The sequence below is a fragment of the Lemur catta genome, chromosome 1 (genome assembly GCF_020740605.2).
Source record: "Lemur catta isolate mLemCat1 chromosome 1, mLemCat1.pri, whole genome shotgun sequence".
Classification (NCBI taxonomy): Eukaryota; Metazoa; Chordata; class Mammalia; order Primates; family Lemuridae; genus Lemur; species Lemur catta.
Window position 1 is genome coordinate 281,393,097 of NC_059128.1, and position 16,481 is coordinate 281,409,577.

The 16,481-nt window shown below is 37.8% G+C and overlaps 1 protein-coding gene across 1 annotated transcript in view; it reads right to left on the reverse strand.

The window, feature by feature from the left end:
• DSCAM (DS cell adhesion molecule) overlaps positions 1-16,481 on the reverse strand; it is a 718,109-nt gene that overhangs the window by 284,803 nt on the left and 416,825 nt on the right. Inside the window, exon 4 of the mRNA XM_045558333.1 lies at positions 10,235-10,381. Coding sequence (XP_045414289.1) covers positions 10,235-10,381 — 147 coding nt within the window. The remainder of the gene's footprint in view (positions 1-10,234; positions 10,382-16,481) is intronic.

Genomic DNA, 16,481 nt, shown 5'->3' on the forward strand with positions numbered 1-16,481 from the left:
ATAAAAAAAAAATTAGCCAGGTGTAATGGCACATGACTGTAGTCCTAGTTATTAGGGAGGCTGAGGCATGAGGACTGCTTGAGCCCAGGAGTTCAAGGCTATAGTGACCTGTGATTGCACCATTGCACTCCAACCTGGGCAACAGTGCAAAGGGAGTAGATCTTAAATGTTCTCACCACACATACATAAGCACACACACATACACTCATACAAATAGTAACGATGTAAGGTGATGAATAAATTATTTAGCTTGATAGTAGCAATCATTACAATATATGTTACCATTGTATTATAAATATTTATAACATATATAAACATCACCTTGGACAATATAAATATATACAATTTTTATTTGTCCAGTATCCTCAATAACACTAGAGAAAAAGAAACTCCAGCTAATGAGATGCAAGAGGAAAAAATGTGTGGATTTGTAGGAAATTTTGCTTAAAGGTAATTTAGCTGCAGAAGTGTCTTTGCACATTTTCCCTTTCCTCCTTTTCACCACCTGGAATGTGGATGTAAAGGCTGGAGCACCAGCAACCATTATGGACTATGAAATCACATTGAGAATAGAATCAGACATGAGGATGATGGAGCAGAAACATAAAATCCTGGTCCCTGGCAACCTTGGAGCTTCCAAACCACCTTCTGGACTTCTTTTATGTGTGTGAGAAGTAAACTTCTATGTTTAAAAAAACGACAACCAAAAACCTTCTAGAAAGACCTCTTTAAAAGGTTGTGATTCCATAATGAGCCACTGAGACAGTCAACAGGCACCATTGAAAACCGAGAATAAAAGCATTTAGCTGAAACTTCTTGTGCTTTGAATTTCCTTTGTGATCATCAGAGACAGAAATTCATTATAAACTCGCTGCTCTTTTCACTTCGCTGGTGTCTCGAGAGAACAATGTGAAAGCGATATGATGAGGGAACTTAAATAATCTAAAGAATATGTGACTGAGTTTCCAAGACTCTTCGGAAACGTCATCATTCATTAACTAAAGAATTCTATGTTCCACAATTATTTCCATTCACACGTTTGACTCTGAGGCTCCAGAGGGAGATAGAGATATAAAAGTTTCACAATAGCAGGCACAGAGCCTGTGTTAGGAAAAACCTCATTGCTTCATTCCACCTGCTTCTAAAGGAAATTGCAGACAGGCTTTGGAAAGTGTTGCTTTGAAGATCAAGTTACTTTCTGACAGACAGAATAGTTAAGGAGAGACAAGCCTAAGATATGATGTCTCACTAATCCCTGGCATCCTCAAGTGTTGACTGAGAATCTGGGAAAATGCCCAGCTGTCCACACACATTTTACTAGCAGTGTCATCACCTGCACACCCTGGTGGGTATGATGAACTAGAAGGAACAGGACTGTCCCTAGGGCCAACTCCAAAGGTGATCTTGGACATCCTCAACCATGTGTGATTTTATTACCTCCTCGTACATTGACTTGCAGACAATACAAATACCATGGGGAAATTGTTTAGTAAGAAGAAATTATATCTGAGATATATGCTTTGGAGTAAGCTCCTCTAATGTTATTCTGAAATCTGCCTTCATTTATTTAAGAACATGGGAATATAATAATAGCTCTTGCTCTTGAGCAACACATTTTAGTCAGAACAGAGTAGAAGAATGGAGATATTACAAAGTAATATGAAAAATGTTATGAAATCTGTCATTTTGCTTAGAGCAGGAGGTAAGATTAGAGTTGGAGAAAGTAGCACAAAGATGTCACTCCTTTGGCAGTGGTGGCTAGTAACCAACACCACAGTGTGCACCCCTGATATATTTTTTTTGAGACAGTCTCATTCTGCCACCCTGGATAGAGTGCAGTGGTATCATCACAGCATCACAGCTCACTGCAATCTCAGACTCCTGGGCTCAAGTGATCCTCCTGCCTCAGCCTCTCAAGTAGCTGTGACTACAGGCACGTGCCACCTCGCCCTGCTCATTTTTTCTACTTTTAGTAGGGACGGGGTCTTGCTCTTGCTCAGGCTGGTCTTGAACTCTCAAGTTCAAGCAATCCTGCTGCCTCAGCCTCCCAGAGTGCTAGGCCATTGATTTTTTTTTTTTTGCAGGACAATCCCACAATCTCAGGAAAAGACATGTACCCACTTCTAATGCTAGTCATAAAAAAAAACCAATGCCCAATGATGGCACTTAAAAGTTTATATTCTAACTAAAACTAACTACAGACAGAAATTTTCAAATACACTTAAAATAGTGCTATATAATTCTGATGACATGTAATCCCAGTGCTTTGGGCAGCCGAGGTGGAATGATGGCTTGAATCTAGGAGTTTGAGGCTGCAGTGAGCTCTGATGCCACCACCTCTGCACACTCTAGCCCGGCAACAGAGTGAGACTCTGCCTGAAAAAAAGAATGGATGAATGGCTGGGACAATTGGATATCCACATCAAAAGGAAGAATTTAGAGCCTTTTCTCACTCCACTTACAAAAATTAACTCAAAATGAATTAGAGACCTAAATGTAAGAGCTAAAACTATAAACCTTTCAGAAGAAAAGATAGGAAAAATATCTTCGTGACCGTGGGTTTGGCAGAGTTCTTGGGCATAACACCAAAAACCATAAGCAACAGAAAAATGATATAGTCATCTTTTTAAAAATGAAGAGCTCCAGTACTCTCAAAGGCATCATTAAGAAATGAAATAAGAAGTCACAGGCTGGGATAACATATTAGAAAAACACATTTCTGATAGAGGATTTGTATCTACAACATATTAAAATAAACCCTTCTATCTCTATAATAAAAAGAAACAATTTAATCAAAAATGGGCAAATATTTGAATATTTTAAGTCACCAAAGAAGATGCACAAATGGCTATAACTACATGAAGAGATGCTCAGTCACAGTAGCCCGTAGGGTCATGCAGGTTGAAACCACAGTGAGGTATTACTTCACACCCAGCAGGATGGTGTAACAAAAAATATAAACAGTAACAAGTGCTGGCAAGGACTTTGAGAAACTGGAATCTTCATTCATTGCTGGTGGAATGTAAAAAGGTACAGGCACTTAGGAAAACAGTTTGGCAGTCTCTTAAAATGTTTAAACTTCTATTTATTGTAAAACCCCAAATTCTAGGTATCTATGACAAATAAGAACATATGTTCACTCAAAGACTTATATACTCAAATGTTTGTAGCAGCATTACCCATGATAGTCATAAAGTAGAAACAACTCAAGTGTCCATCATCTAGTGAAGGAATAAACAAAATGGGACATATCATACAATGCAATACTATTTAGCAACAGAAAAGTGAACTACTGATACGTGTTACAATATGGATGAACCTCAGAAGATTATGCTAAATGAAAGAAGCCAGATATAAAATCCATACATTAGTATTACATGATTCAATTTATATGAAATATCCATAAAATGCAAATCTTTAGAGACAGACAACAGATTAGTGGTTTCCTGGAACTGGGAATAGAAATTGAAATTGATAGCAAGTGGGCAGGAGGAATCTTTGTGTGTGATGAAAATATTCAAAACTGGATGGCTGTGATGGTTCCACAACTCTATAAATTTTGTGAAATGATTGAATTGGATGGAGTTTATGGTTGGTAAATTATATCTCAATAAGACCGTTTCACAAAAAAGGAATGGGGCATTTCTTTTAAGTACACAATTTAAGCAGTGCTTGAGATAGGCTCTTATGGGGATATTTGATCATATATCAAATTTGAACAACCAAATAGCATTGTTGGCTTTAATTTTTATGATCTTGTGTTCAAACTTTTTAATGTACATTTACAAAAATTATTTTTATCACAAAAATTGGAAAACTCACACAAAAGTAGAGAAAATAATATATTGTATTCCATATATACACCGTGCAGATACCACTGGTACCAAAATTTTTCTATCTCCATCTGCCTTTTAATTTCTTTATGGTGTTTGTTTTTAGTGTTACAGTATTTGCAACAAGTCAGGGAACCTATGTAATTTTATCACTATATTATTAATATGTTTCTTTAATAAAAATAGAGGTTTTGTAAAATATAATCACAATACCAATATCACACAATAGTAATAATAATCTCTTGGTTTCATCTATTATACACTCCATATTCATTTTTTCCTGAGCAGCTAAAAAAAAGTTTATTATTTAAACAATTGAGTTAATTAAGTCACGATCTTTCTACAGTTTGCATTTAATTGTTGCATCTCTTGAGTCTCTTATAATGCAGAGCAGACATGCCGTCCTCACTTTTTTCTCCCAGGTCTTTGACTTGTTGATCTGAAGAAACCAGGTGAGTTGTCTTGTAGGACAGTGGTCCCCAAGCTTTTCGGCACCAGGGACCAGTTTCATGGAAGACAATTTTTCCATGGACCAGGGGAGTGGGGACGTGTGGCCTTCGGTCAGTGATGCCAGCGATGGGGAGCCGCTGTGAAGCTTCGCTCGCTCTCCTGCCACTCACCTCCTGCTGTGCGGCCCGGTTCCTAACAGGCCACAGACCTGTACCTGTCTGTGACATGGGGATTGGGGACCAAAGTTGTAAGAAATCCCCCATTTGGAATTTATTTCTTCATGGTGTTATTTAACTTTTTCCTCTATTGCCATAGCTATTTTTCCTCTAAATTAGACTTTAGTTCAATGGATTGATTAGGTAAATGTTCAACCATTTTTCTTTCTCTTTGAGAAGGTTACTATGTAATTCATAGTACATCCACATAATACATGGCTTTCCCACATTTAGTAGTACTAAATTGATGGGCAAGATCAGATGTTGAAATTTAGCTGAATTGATTATTTTATTAGGGTTGGAAAAAATGGTGATTTTCTAATTTTCTTATTTCTTTCAAATTCGAAGATGTAATTATTCTGTAGATAAGAACTTTTCCTCCTGAACTAAGGTTTGGTTATCATGAAATCCAATAGTGGTAGGAAAGACAGTTGTTTTCTTTAATCATCAGGTGTCAAAAGGAAGTATTGGTGCCCCGATCACCACTACATAGACCAATGAGATTCTTATTATTGCTTTTTTAAATTATAAAATGTATGTGCATGTGTGCATATGTAAATATATATGTACATAAAAATACATATATGGACACACGTGTGGATATATATGGGTATAAAATCATAATGAATTCATGGGTTTTTATAGTGTTTAATGGTTATCAATCACATGCAATCATACGTTTTGATGCTCAACTTAGCCCTTTTGGCTGGTGAGAGTATCTTCATGTTGGCTCCCGTGTCATTTGAAAGACCTTGTTAATGTTTCAGATTCATCTTACACATTTCCTGCCCCAGACCTATAATCAATTCTTCTTCCAAGAAGCCATGGTTCCTTTTAGTGGAGAATGATTTTGAAAGCAGACTACAATCTAGGTGCTAGAGGTGCTTGTTGCTATTGTGCGCTCATTGCTTCTGAAACTTCTCAATGGAAAGACCTTGGAAATACATATTTTTAGAAAAAGCATGTACTGATAGTTTCAATTAAAATTTGACATTTCAAGGGTTTTACTTAAATTCTTACCTTTTACACTTTTTTTTCTCTAACATTGACAATCTTGGTTCCAAATAAAAATATTAATAAACCTAATTACTTTTCCCCTATCATACTATATATCTACTATATATATATTTTTAAATTAATATTTAAAAAATAAATCAACCAAATAAATTTTAAAATTTATTTTAAGTCATTTTTTCTTTAGAATGTGTTTGTCATATGCAAAAACTGTGTCTTAAAGTTACTTGAAATATGTTTTATGTTTGATTATCTAACAACTTGATATGCATTTAGATTCATTTATTTCAGTGTATTTTCAGTTTTTAAATTACTTTTTCAATTTAATATTTTGAAATATAAAACATTTGCATGGTTCTAAAGTTGAAACTGTATAACAAGATATATTAAAAAATGTCTTATTTCCATCCATGTCCCATCTACTTTTTTCCCTAGAGGTAAACCATTTTATTAGTTTTTAGTTTACCTTTCCAGTATTTTTTCACAATTATAAGTAGATCCATACATATTTAAATCCTTCCACTTTCCCTATATAACAGACACACACTATATATGCTGTCCTACACCTTCCTTTTTTCACTTAACAAAATATCCCAGAGATTACTTCACTAATGTGATGGACATTATCCTCATCCTGCCTGCATGTCACTTCATTCAGTACTACATTGTAATTTATTTAATTATCCCCTATTGATGGATATTGAGGTAGTTTCCCAGATTTTGCTAGTATAAGTAACTCTGTGATTAGTAACTCTATGCATAAGGTGTGATTTTGACACTCCATCACTGGAAAAACTTCCTCCATTACTCACTCAAAGAAAATAAATTCATATGTAATTTTGCTAAATAATTGCATATTCCTCTGCATGGGGTGGGGATATGTTTATTAAAGTCCTCAGAAAGACTGATCAAGAAGGGAAGGAGGAAGTGAGAGAGCAAAAACAACCAAAGTCAGGAATGCAAAAGTGATACCACCACAGCCTTAGGATTTTAAGATCATCTTTGCCAACTGTTAAGTCCTAGAGGACAGGCTGGTTCTCACTCATTCCCAGATTGCAGCCCTTTGACTTAAGTACGTGGAGTTCACCATGCCCCACTTCGACGGACCAAGACTCCAGTTTTATCCTACTAGGATCCTACTAAGCTTTCAGAAGAGCTGCTCAGCTTCTCAGGTTTTCATCTTTCTCCTCTAGAACCGCCCTGCTGGACAAGCAGCCCAGATACCAGTCTCACTTCCTGTGGCTGTTTTCTTCCAGAATGTGGCCCTATAACTCCTGACAACTTCACATTAGCTCCTGACAACTTCCGGCAGATGTTTTTGTACACATTTGACCAGCCTTTCTAGTGTCCTCAGAGAAACAGTGACCGGCTCAAAGACCTAGTCCTCGTATAAAAATCAACAACAGTTTAAAAAATAGGTTAAGTTTGTCTATTTTATTGACTTTTAAGAAGAAAACTTGTTTGCTTTTACTATTCTTTTTTTCTATTTTCTATTTCATTGATCTCTTTCTCTTTATATTTTCTAAGTAACTTGAACTTATTCCCCAGATGCTGAAAAGATATTTTTCTTAACATTTACAGTTCACAAATTTTATTAGGATATGTTATGTGTCAACCACGCTGGGTCCATTTCCGCAGGTATAGTTGTGCCATTTCAATATGAAGCCATTATTGTATATAGGTTAATTGCAGGACTCTTTCTTGAATTATTGTTTTAAATACTTGCTCTGGTCTAGTGTTTGGTTTTCTTCTTAAGAGAATCTAGTTATACATGTGCCCATCACCTTTGCCAGCCAGCAATATATCTTTCCACTAATTTTTTTACCTCTATTTGGTGATTTTCTGCATGTGTTTTCTTACTGTTCTTTATTTACCATATAATACTTTTTGTTTGTTTATTTTCTGATGTGTTCTGCCTCACTATATAACTGTTAATTTTTTTAAATTCTTTCCTAAACTATGCCATTTCTTGTTTCACAGATTTTTGTTGTTTAGTCACTGTGCTTAGGAACTATTTTATTTCTGATTTATACTGCTATTTCAAAGCTTTAATCATTTTGAAACAATAAAGTATAGTATTCAGAAGATTTGTGTCTATATTTTTTAGTTACTTTTAATTGTCAAAACATTATTTGGTTCACTTGCATCTTTTTTCTTGTGATAAAGTTGTACAGGGCTAAACCTTTTTCCTTTTAGGTCCACTTACAATGAGGCAGCACTTCTTTCTTAGTTAATCAGGACACGCTCCCTGCAGGAGGGGAAGACATAAGGATGCTTTTCCTGCCTTCCCTCTTGATTTTACCCTAATGGACTCAAAATATTTATCCCTCTTCTCAGAGTGGCGCTAGCTTGGGAGAGTTTCCGCCTTCAGTCACGTCTTTCCTTGAGCACTCCATTCATTCTAAGGCCATTTGCCCTGTTTTTCATGTTGCGTTTTTCTTTTGTGGCATTTCATAGGGTAGAAGAATCCTGTCGGGCCTCCCATGCTGCCGGAGCCTTCTCTCTCTGTTACTGTCAGATTCCACTCCGGCTCAGTTTCATTTCTAAATCCAGCAGTTTCCCTCAGGGTGAGTCTCTGTTCTTCTGAAAGGAGTATTGGCTGAGCTTCTGCGATCTTCAAGGACGTGGACCACCACCAGCCTGCGCGACCCTCACTGGCTACACTGGCCGCCTTCTCTACTCATCTCCCACTCAGAGCCCACACGGTCCTAGCCGAGCGCTGTGAGTCTTCTGAGGCTCATTCCCAGGGGCCCACCTGGGGGACACTCCTCTGCTTTGGAAGTAAGCGTTTCCTGACTGTCCTGTAGCTCAACCAGGCTGTCCCCTTCCACCACCCTCCACTTCTGCTGCACGGCTGCTGTCCCCACACTGGTGTTCTTGTCTGTCACCAGTAGTCCGTCCACACTCACCCATATTCTAGGGCTTCTGGGGCGTCTCCAATACCGAGTTGTGTTGAAAATGTCACCCATGTGCTTTTCCCTCTGCCATCCGATCTCGTCTGTCTTAGTTTCAGGAGGAGTTTGAGGGTCATTATAAACCTTGCTAGTAACGTGTCCCCACCATGACCCAATCTCCATGACTACAAACGTGCACATGTGTAAAATGAACTCAAATCTAATTTAAAATAAAATTCATTTCTCTTTTTCTTCAAAGCTTAGCATTTAGAATAGTATTCTGCACTCTGTGTCTATGTCCTGATCTTTTAACATGTTTCTGCCTCAACTGCTTTATTAAAATCTCCATGACAAAAAATCATGACTTATTTGCCACATAACGGCAGACTCTCATATGAGCCTTTCAATGACATGTGACTCTGCAAACCCCTTTCCTCTCCTTGTAACTGTCACCTTCCTTGTCTTCACCTGCACCTTCATCCCCAAATGTCCAGTCTCACTCCCTGGCCACCCTTCTGCTGACATCTTAGTGTCCGATGTCCCCTCACTCGATGGTGTCATGATGCTCTCACTTCCCCAGTGCTCACTGGGAGATCCCAGGGGCCCCTGCGGCTGCCATGGCCACAAGCGCTCATGACTGCTGCCGCCAATTCTTGAAATATCAGAGAATCATTCCAAAACAAACAAGCATACACACACCTTGGGATTAAGAAAAGTAAACTTGCCTTTCCAACCCTGAGAGTTAAAGCCGAACATCAGCACTTTATGATCTAGAGTGGCTATAAACAAGGTCTCTTGAAGGAGAAAGATGGGCTCCCAGATCATCATCACATAAGTCATCTTTCGGATGGAGAAATGCTCATTAACTAGTTTTGTTAACCCCAAATTAATCGTATACCACAATCCACCCCCCCTTCCTCAAATCCTTCTCCTTCCTAGTCTGAAGACATCATTAGAAAGCTTTTCTTCAATGGAAAGAAGAACTTTTCTAGGATATTTTGAACCAGTAGAATATTGTGCTGGCATTGAAGCCACCATGGACTAAGATGGCAGATGTTATTCATTTCCTAATTCACTTTCCCTGACAAGATGTAACTATAAAACAAGAGAGAAAGCAACAATGGACTTGAAAAGCAACAGGCTAAGAAAAAATATTGCAAGTTCAGAGGAAAAATAATTTAATTCTGACTTATATTTGTGCTGAACCTTGAAAGACTAAGCAGGCTTTGGCTGTGTTGAGAATATACGTGGAGAAGAGAAAAATCCCGGTATTACATTATCAAGGACACTAAGTGGGTATTCAGTGCATATGTTTTAATTACCCCAATGTTCAATAACTTTCCAGTACTTCTTCCCATAAAGCATCACTGCAAATAAAATAAGATACCCCTCAAGTATTGACAGCAAACCACCTTTGCTCAATTCCATCTCGCTCTTATAACTGCATAGGATAACCATTGCATGGAACAACTTTACATTCTTAAGCTGCAAAGGCAAAAGTCAGGGATTTTGCATTTGACTTTCTTCTAATACTGAGATGGATATTTCACTCTCCTCCACTGTTCCCCAAAGTGCTAATGCACATCATGTGAATGGATTGCTTATTTGATTGACAGATGTAAAATGACTGCACTTGGAATATCTGTATTGGTATTATTAATACATTGCACTGATACTGGTTTGAAAGACCTTTTAAATTGCTAAAATATTTTGAAAAAGAATTGAAGGCCTCATTTTAGTCACTCATTCCACAATTTTGGGGGAGTCATCTCAGGACACCAACAAAGGACCAGCAGAAACAGCTGACACAGTCCTGATGAGTCTCTACCTGATACAAAGAGTCTCGCGCTGTTGCTCTGTCTCGTCTCTCCAGTGTATCTGTGCCGCGTGATACAGCGGTAGTTATACAATCCATCTTCGTTCTGTACATCTTTAATATACAAGGCTCCAGTGGATGTGATGAGAAATCTAGATCCTGAAACAGAGGGAAGCAATGGCTTGGTTAAAATAGAACAAAAGCAACCTAACCGCATGAACAAAGTCCTTAAATAGTGTTTTTTCACCTGAAGAAATCTCATGCAAAGGCTAAAAATAGGGGGGGGGTGTTACTTTAGGGTCTAAGCTGTTTTAATTTTTCAACTGTCTAAATAGTTGTTAGTAAGTATGTTTGTTACACAATAAAAATATACTTAGCAAATCTAATCTCATAAATTAATTTTTTAGGTCATGATTTATCTTACAGCAACCGAGTTGTCATATAATTCGTATATAGCTAATTAGAAGATTTTCTTGGATCATTGCTTTTCTCTTAGAATGCGACAAGTTAAGGGAGTATAAACATTGTTGCAAATTTCTACCTCATGAAGGTATAAAGTTTTGCCTCAGTTTGAAGTATTTCAATAAAAACACTAAAACATTATACTATAAAGCAATTAAATATTCCACAGACTTCCCAAGAAAGATTGTCTTATTTCTTCATAATAATAACAACCAACCATTTATCACTATGTTCTAAAACAAAGACCAAGTCTTCCCAGATTCTGTGTTTTAGAACACTTTGCTATTTCTTAATCACTAATTTTTAAAGGGACTACTCAAATAACTATTTTCACCTCAAGGAGAAAATCTCATGCTCAGCCATTCCCTTTTCATGTCAGTGTAAAACAGAATGTCCCATCAGTGACCTGTGATTTTTTTACCTGTACAACTTTAGTTTTACAGAAATGGTTAACATTGGGATCAAATATCAGTATTAGTTTAAGAAGGGTGAAGACTTTTTTCCTTTGAAAATGTAACTTTTGAAGATAATTGTCACTGTTCAATTATAATTGGGTGACAAAACAAACTGGAGCATAAAAGCAGACCTCAAAGTAAGTCACTGCACCTTCATGGTGGGTGATTGAGTACACTTCCTGCCACTGTTGGACACTTCCATGAACTATTTCTGCATGTGATGTGATTTCACATGAAAGAATGTGATTTGTCTCTTTGGGAAAAGACTAAAATGTAAAAAAATCAACTTCTTTTATTGTTTGTTTTTCTTAGGTTCAGTTGAAACTTCCTTTGGTTCATTTTAATCAGAATTGCCAGGAGTTGTGACTTTATTGTTTTGGGCTTCAAATATTTAAGTCATAAACATAATTTCTTGGTCATTTCCTGCAAGGACTATATTTTATATATAAGTCAATTGCTCAGATGAATTAAAAATGGTTTATGATTTCTTATGGAGATAAGAGTAATTCAAAGGAACATGGAGGTGAAAAAGATCATTAAAATATAGAGCAAATACAGACTTAGCATAAGCTTTTCAAAAGAACACAAATGATTATTAAGAATAGTATGAAATATCTTTAGTACTTACTTTAACTTTCAAAACAATTCCATTTAGATATCATTAAAATGTGTCATAAATATGCTAAATATTAGAAAAGCTAAAAAAAATCTTAGTGCTCTATATTCTAGATAATTTTGCTTTATCCTCCCCCAAAAAGAAACTAAAAATACTTTTCACCATTTGTCATCTGTCATCGCACTCAAGCACTTCTTACCAATATATACTGTATATAATGGAAACACTGTTTCTCTTTCAGTATGTTTTGCATACTTGCGTAACGCTTTAATAATCAGTTCTTTCAAAGGACAGCATGATAGAAAGGAAGGCCAAAAAAGATAACGGATGTAATTCACGTAATTCCTGTCACCTTCCTAGCATGGAGAATTTTCATTAGAATCAACAGGCCACCAGTGGTGGCAAAATGTAAGTGAAAGCATTTTGCACGCCATTCTTCAGAAGGGTTGAAATACACACATGGATAGCAGTAGCCTGCACTTACTACCTGCTGATTCTTGAGAGGCTCCATTCTTTAGGCATGTTTAATTTAATCACCCACATTGCTCTCGTAATATCTAACTCTTTTTTTTTTTTACTCACGTATTTGGCATGCTCAATAAGACTCTGTTAAGACATGTCCTTTAAACATTTTTTTAGATGTCCATAGGAATGGAGAACTTGATATTGGCCGAGTTTCTGTACTGAATTTGACCTATAACTGCCTGGCCCCCATTTCTCATTGAAAACCATCTTGAAATTGATCCATAATTTAAAACATAAAAAACGATTAAAGAGTATAATCCTTTAATTATGAGTGGACACAGGAAAGCCCAGAGTCCTTGGGTACAGTCCCAACTCTGGAGTCCTGTGGAACTCTCAGGGGGCAATGAGGGCATAGTAAAACCATTAGAGCACCAAATGTCTTGGCTCTGTGGTAACAAAGAATCATTTTAACTACCCCCTAACTCACCACTGCACCCCACTTCTGGCCTTACCTCACCAGAGGTTTTCGTGTTGTACCGAGTAAATGGTTTGTTCGTGCCCTTACATGGGATTAAAGAATGTGCTTCCGTTAAAATAGGCTAATGTTAAAATATAAATTATTGGTATCAATAAAATGCAAACACACAAATTCTCTCTCTGCCTCTCTGTGAGCCTTTATTGATTTCTCTCTCTCACACACATGCACACACAGACACACACATGCACACATACAGCCCTTGAGTACTCAGAACTGTCTGGTAACATACAACTGTGCAAAGCCAAGAATTTTATGAGTAACTATTTTTCTTAGAAAACTTAGTATTTTAGATGGAAATATTTCTAAAGTATAGTTCATACTTTTTGTCATATTAAACACACTGCAAATCAGAGTCAACCAAACAGTAGTGAATAATTTTTGGATTTAGGCTCATCACTGTGGACATTAATTATTGAGCTATGCTGTTCAGTTACTAGATTGATGCGTCAGAACCTATCTTTGCTTCTTGAGATGCACTAAATGTTCTTGGACTGCCAGATGTTTAAGTGCCTGAGTCTGTCTTTAATAGCCTGTCTATTTCCTCCTTTTCTGTCAGGCTATCAGCTGTTACTTCTTTGTTATCAGTCTCCCTGTCAACACACTTAGTGTGATGCATTCAGTATGCTGAGAGTTAGAAAACAGCCCCACCAAACTGGCTAGCACTTTGTGTAAACTAAGAGTAAATAGGTTAGGAGCAAGTGCTAGAGTGGCTCTCAATGTCAGTTAACATGAGCCTGTATGTTAGTGCCACTAAAATAAATCCACTGCTTGGCACCAGTTCAGCCAGCCTGACTAAGTTCAGCATAGGGGCTAACAGGATAGTTTTACCCAGAAACACAAAACTACCAATGAAAATGGGGCATTTGCCCAATAAGAGAATGTTGCAGGAACCCCCAGGGTAGTAGTCAGGGTAATAGTTCTACAGCCACGTTCTCCCTCTGGGGCTGAGCTATGAAGAACACACAGAGCACAATGGCTTCTGAGGTTTAGGCACGATACCTTTTTGAGTTTTCTGTGTGATTGCATCAAAGGCAGAGATTAAAATAGCAACAGTTCTGGAAATCCATTTTACTGAACTATTGGTAATTAAAGCAGAAAGCTTGAACTTTAAGATCTGAGCTGCAGAAAGCAGACACGTGTGACCTCCAGAAAGAGGCACATCAGAGCTGATTCCAGGAGGCACCATGTGCCATGGTGGGCGGGAAACAGAGCTAAGTGGTGTGTCCAGCCATTGGGCCAACACAACCCTGGGCTCCAGAAATACAAAAAGTAATGAGACAGCCCCTGTCTTTGGGGAGCTTGTAATCCAAGCAGATTTGAGCCTTAGGGTTAGGTACCTGCAATCAAGGTGAGAAAGAAGGGTGGAAGGGAGGAGCCTAGGGAGTAATCAGGGAAGAGACACTATCCTTGCATTGCCTGGATGAAAGGGGCTTCCAATACCCAGTGAGGAAAATTGTTATTTATCCCCAAACCTGTATTTATCCTGTGTATTGCTCTGATCCAAATAATTAGCTTTATATTTTAAAGTCTTCAGTATTAATTTGCTTGTTCAATCTACTTAACTTTTTCACTGTTTCTTATAAAAAAGCAAATGAACAGATCCTTTCCTGATACCGGGTGGAACCTGCTCATCCACTTTGAGAGATTCCGCAGTATACAAGAAAAAACCTGGGCTTTGGAAACCAAAGTATCTGAACTACAAAACTATCACTGTCACTTTTCGGCTGTGTGGCCTCGGTGTAGACATTCAATTCTCTAAACTTTGTTTTGTTCATCTAGGAAAGAGAGATGGTGAGTAATATCTTCTTTATTCTAATAATGTTGAAGATTAAATTAATATTCAGATGTCATCTAGCCTATACTCACACATTTATTGCACAGCCATAGTCACTAATAAGGTATTTTATATTGCAGAATAACTAAGAGCATAAATTTCAAGTATCTCACCACATGAAAGGGATAAGTGAGGGGATATAAATGTTAATTAGCTTATTTTAATCATTTCACATTTTATATATACATATATATACATATACACAGAGATGCATCAAATCAATACATTGTATCCTATACATGTATACAATTACAATTTCTCACTTAAAATAATATTCATAAAAATAAATAAAAACTAAAATGGTATCTATACAAGTTAATGTCACATAAGTTACTCTGCTACTCTGCTCAATCCACTGGTGCATAATAACGTTGCCCGGCTGAGCCAGACAGGAAGAGCCCACAGACATATACATGGTAGGGCTCACTCTCACTTGTATCTGTTTGTGTGTTTACTTATGCAGCCAACCTCATGTATTAGAGAAAGCATCAGAGTGGAAATGACATGGATGAGTTTAGCATCACAATTCTGTCACTGGGGCTGTGTCATCACAAGCAAAATATTTACCGAAACTCTGAGCCAGTGTCATGTGACAGAGTATTAAAATGTAGGAAGATATACAACCCCATGGAGAATCTTCACACATCACAGTGAAAGGTGTGGGGAGAGGAAGGTCACGGACATTTGCTATGAACTGAATGTCTATGTCTGCCCAAAACTCGTACCATGAAGTCCTAATCCCCAATGTGATGGGATTTGGAGACGGGGTCTTTGGGAGGTAATTAGGTGTAGATGAGATCTCAAGGATGAGGCCCCAGTGATAAGGTTAGTATCTTTATATGAAAAAGATGAGAGAGCAGATTTCGTTCTCTGTCTCTTTGCCATGTGAGATCACAGCAAGAAGGCAGCCTTCTGCAAGCTGGGAAGAGAGCCCTCACCAGGCACTGAATCTGCCAACACCTTGACTTTGAACTTTCCAACATCCAGAACTAAGAAATAAATTTCTGTTGTTTAAGCCACCCAATCTGCGGTATTTTATTATAGAAGCTTGAGCTGACCAACACATTGTCTTCAGAAATCTTTTCTGCAGTAGAGAGGGATATTTGCAAAAACCCAGGGACTTTCTCCAAAATCATTATAATGTTGCTTGAATAACAATATTTCCTGGTATATTTATCAGGATCTGAACATGAGAAAAATATCCTAAAGTTCTCAAAATTAATCATTCTTCATCCCTTATATTTTATCTAACAGAAAGTCCCTCTGCTCCTGCCTCCAAAATACATCCTGAATCCACTCACTTCTCTCCCTCTACACTGCACCACCCAGGTCTAAGCCCCTCAGCTTTCTAAGACCATGTGCCCATTCCTGCTCCCCTCAACATCCATGGTTGTTTAACAAGGTACATCACAGATCATTCCATGCCTTGATGGGGTCCCCACCAGATCAAATCACTTACAATGGCCTACAATGGTTTAGGCTTTGACCATATCTCCAAAAGCCTCTCCTCCACCCTCTCCTTCCACCATGCCCCAGCCACAGGCCCTTCTTATAACTGTTTCCTTGGAGCCAGATCCCTACCTGGCTGGCTCCTTCTTGTCCTCCTGGCCTTGGTTCTTAAGTCAGTTTTCCAGCAATGTCAGTCCACGTGAGTAGCATCCACAGTCACTCATTATCAGAGACGTGGCTTTGTTACATCTCTGTGTGAAGTTACCATGCTCACGTGTGTGAGATTAGCTTAGTGTTTCTCTCCTCCAACTAGAGTAGCGAGAACTTGTTTTGTCTCGTTCAACTTTTCATCTCCATTATAAGCAACCGTACTTGGCTAGGCTATCCAAAAATATTTGTTGAACGCATGGGTTGATGAAACAGTTTATCATTGCTTGTAT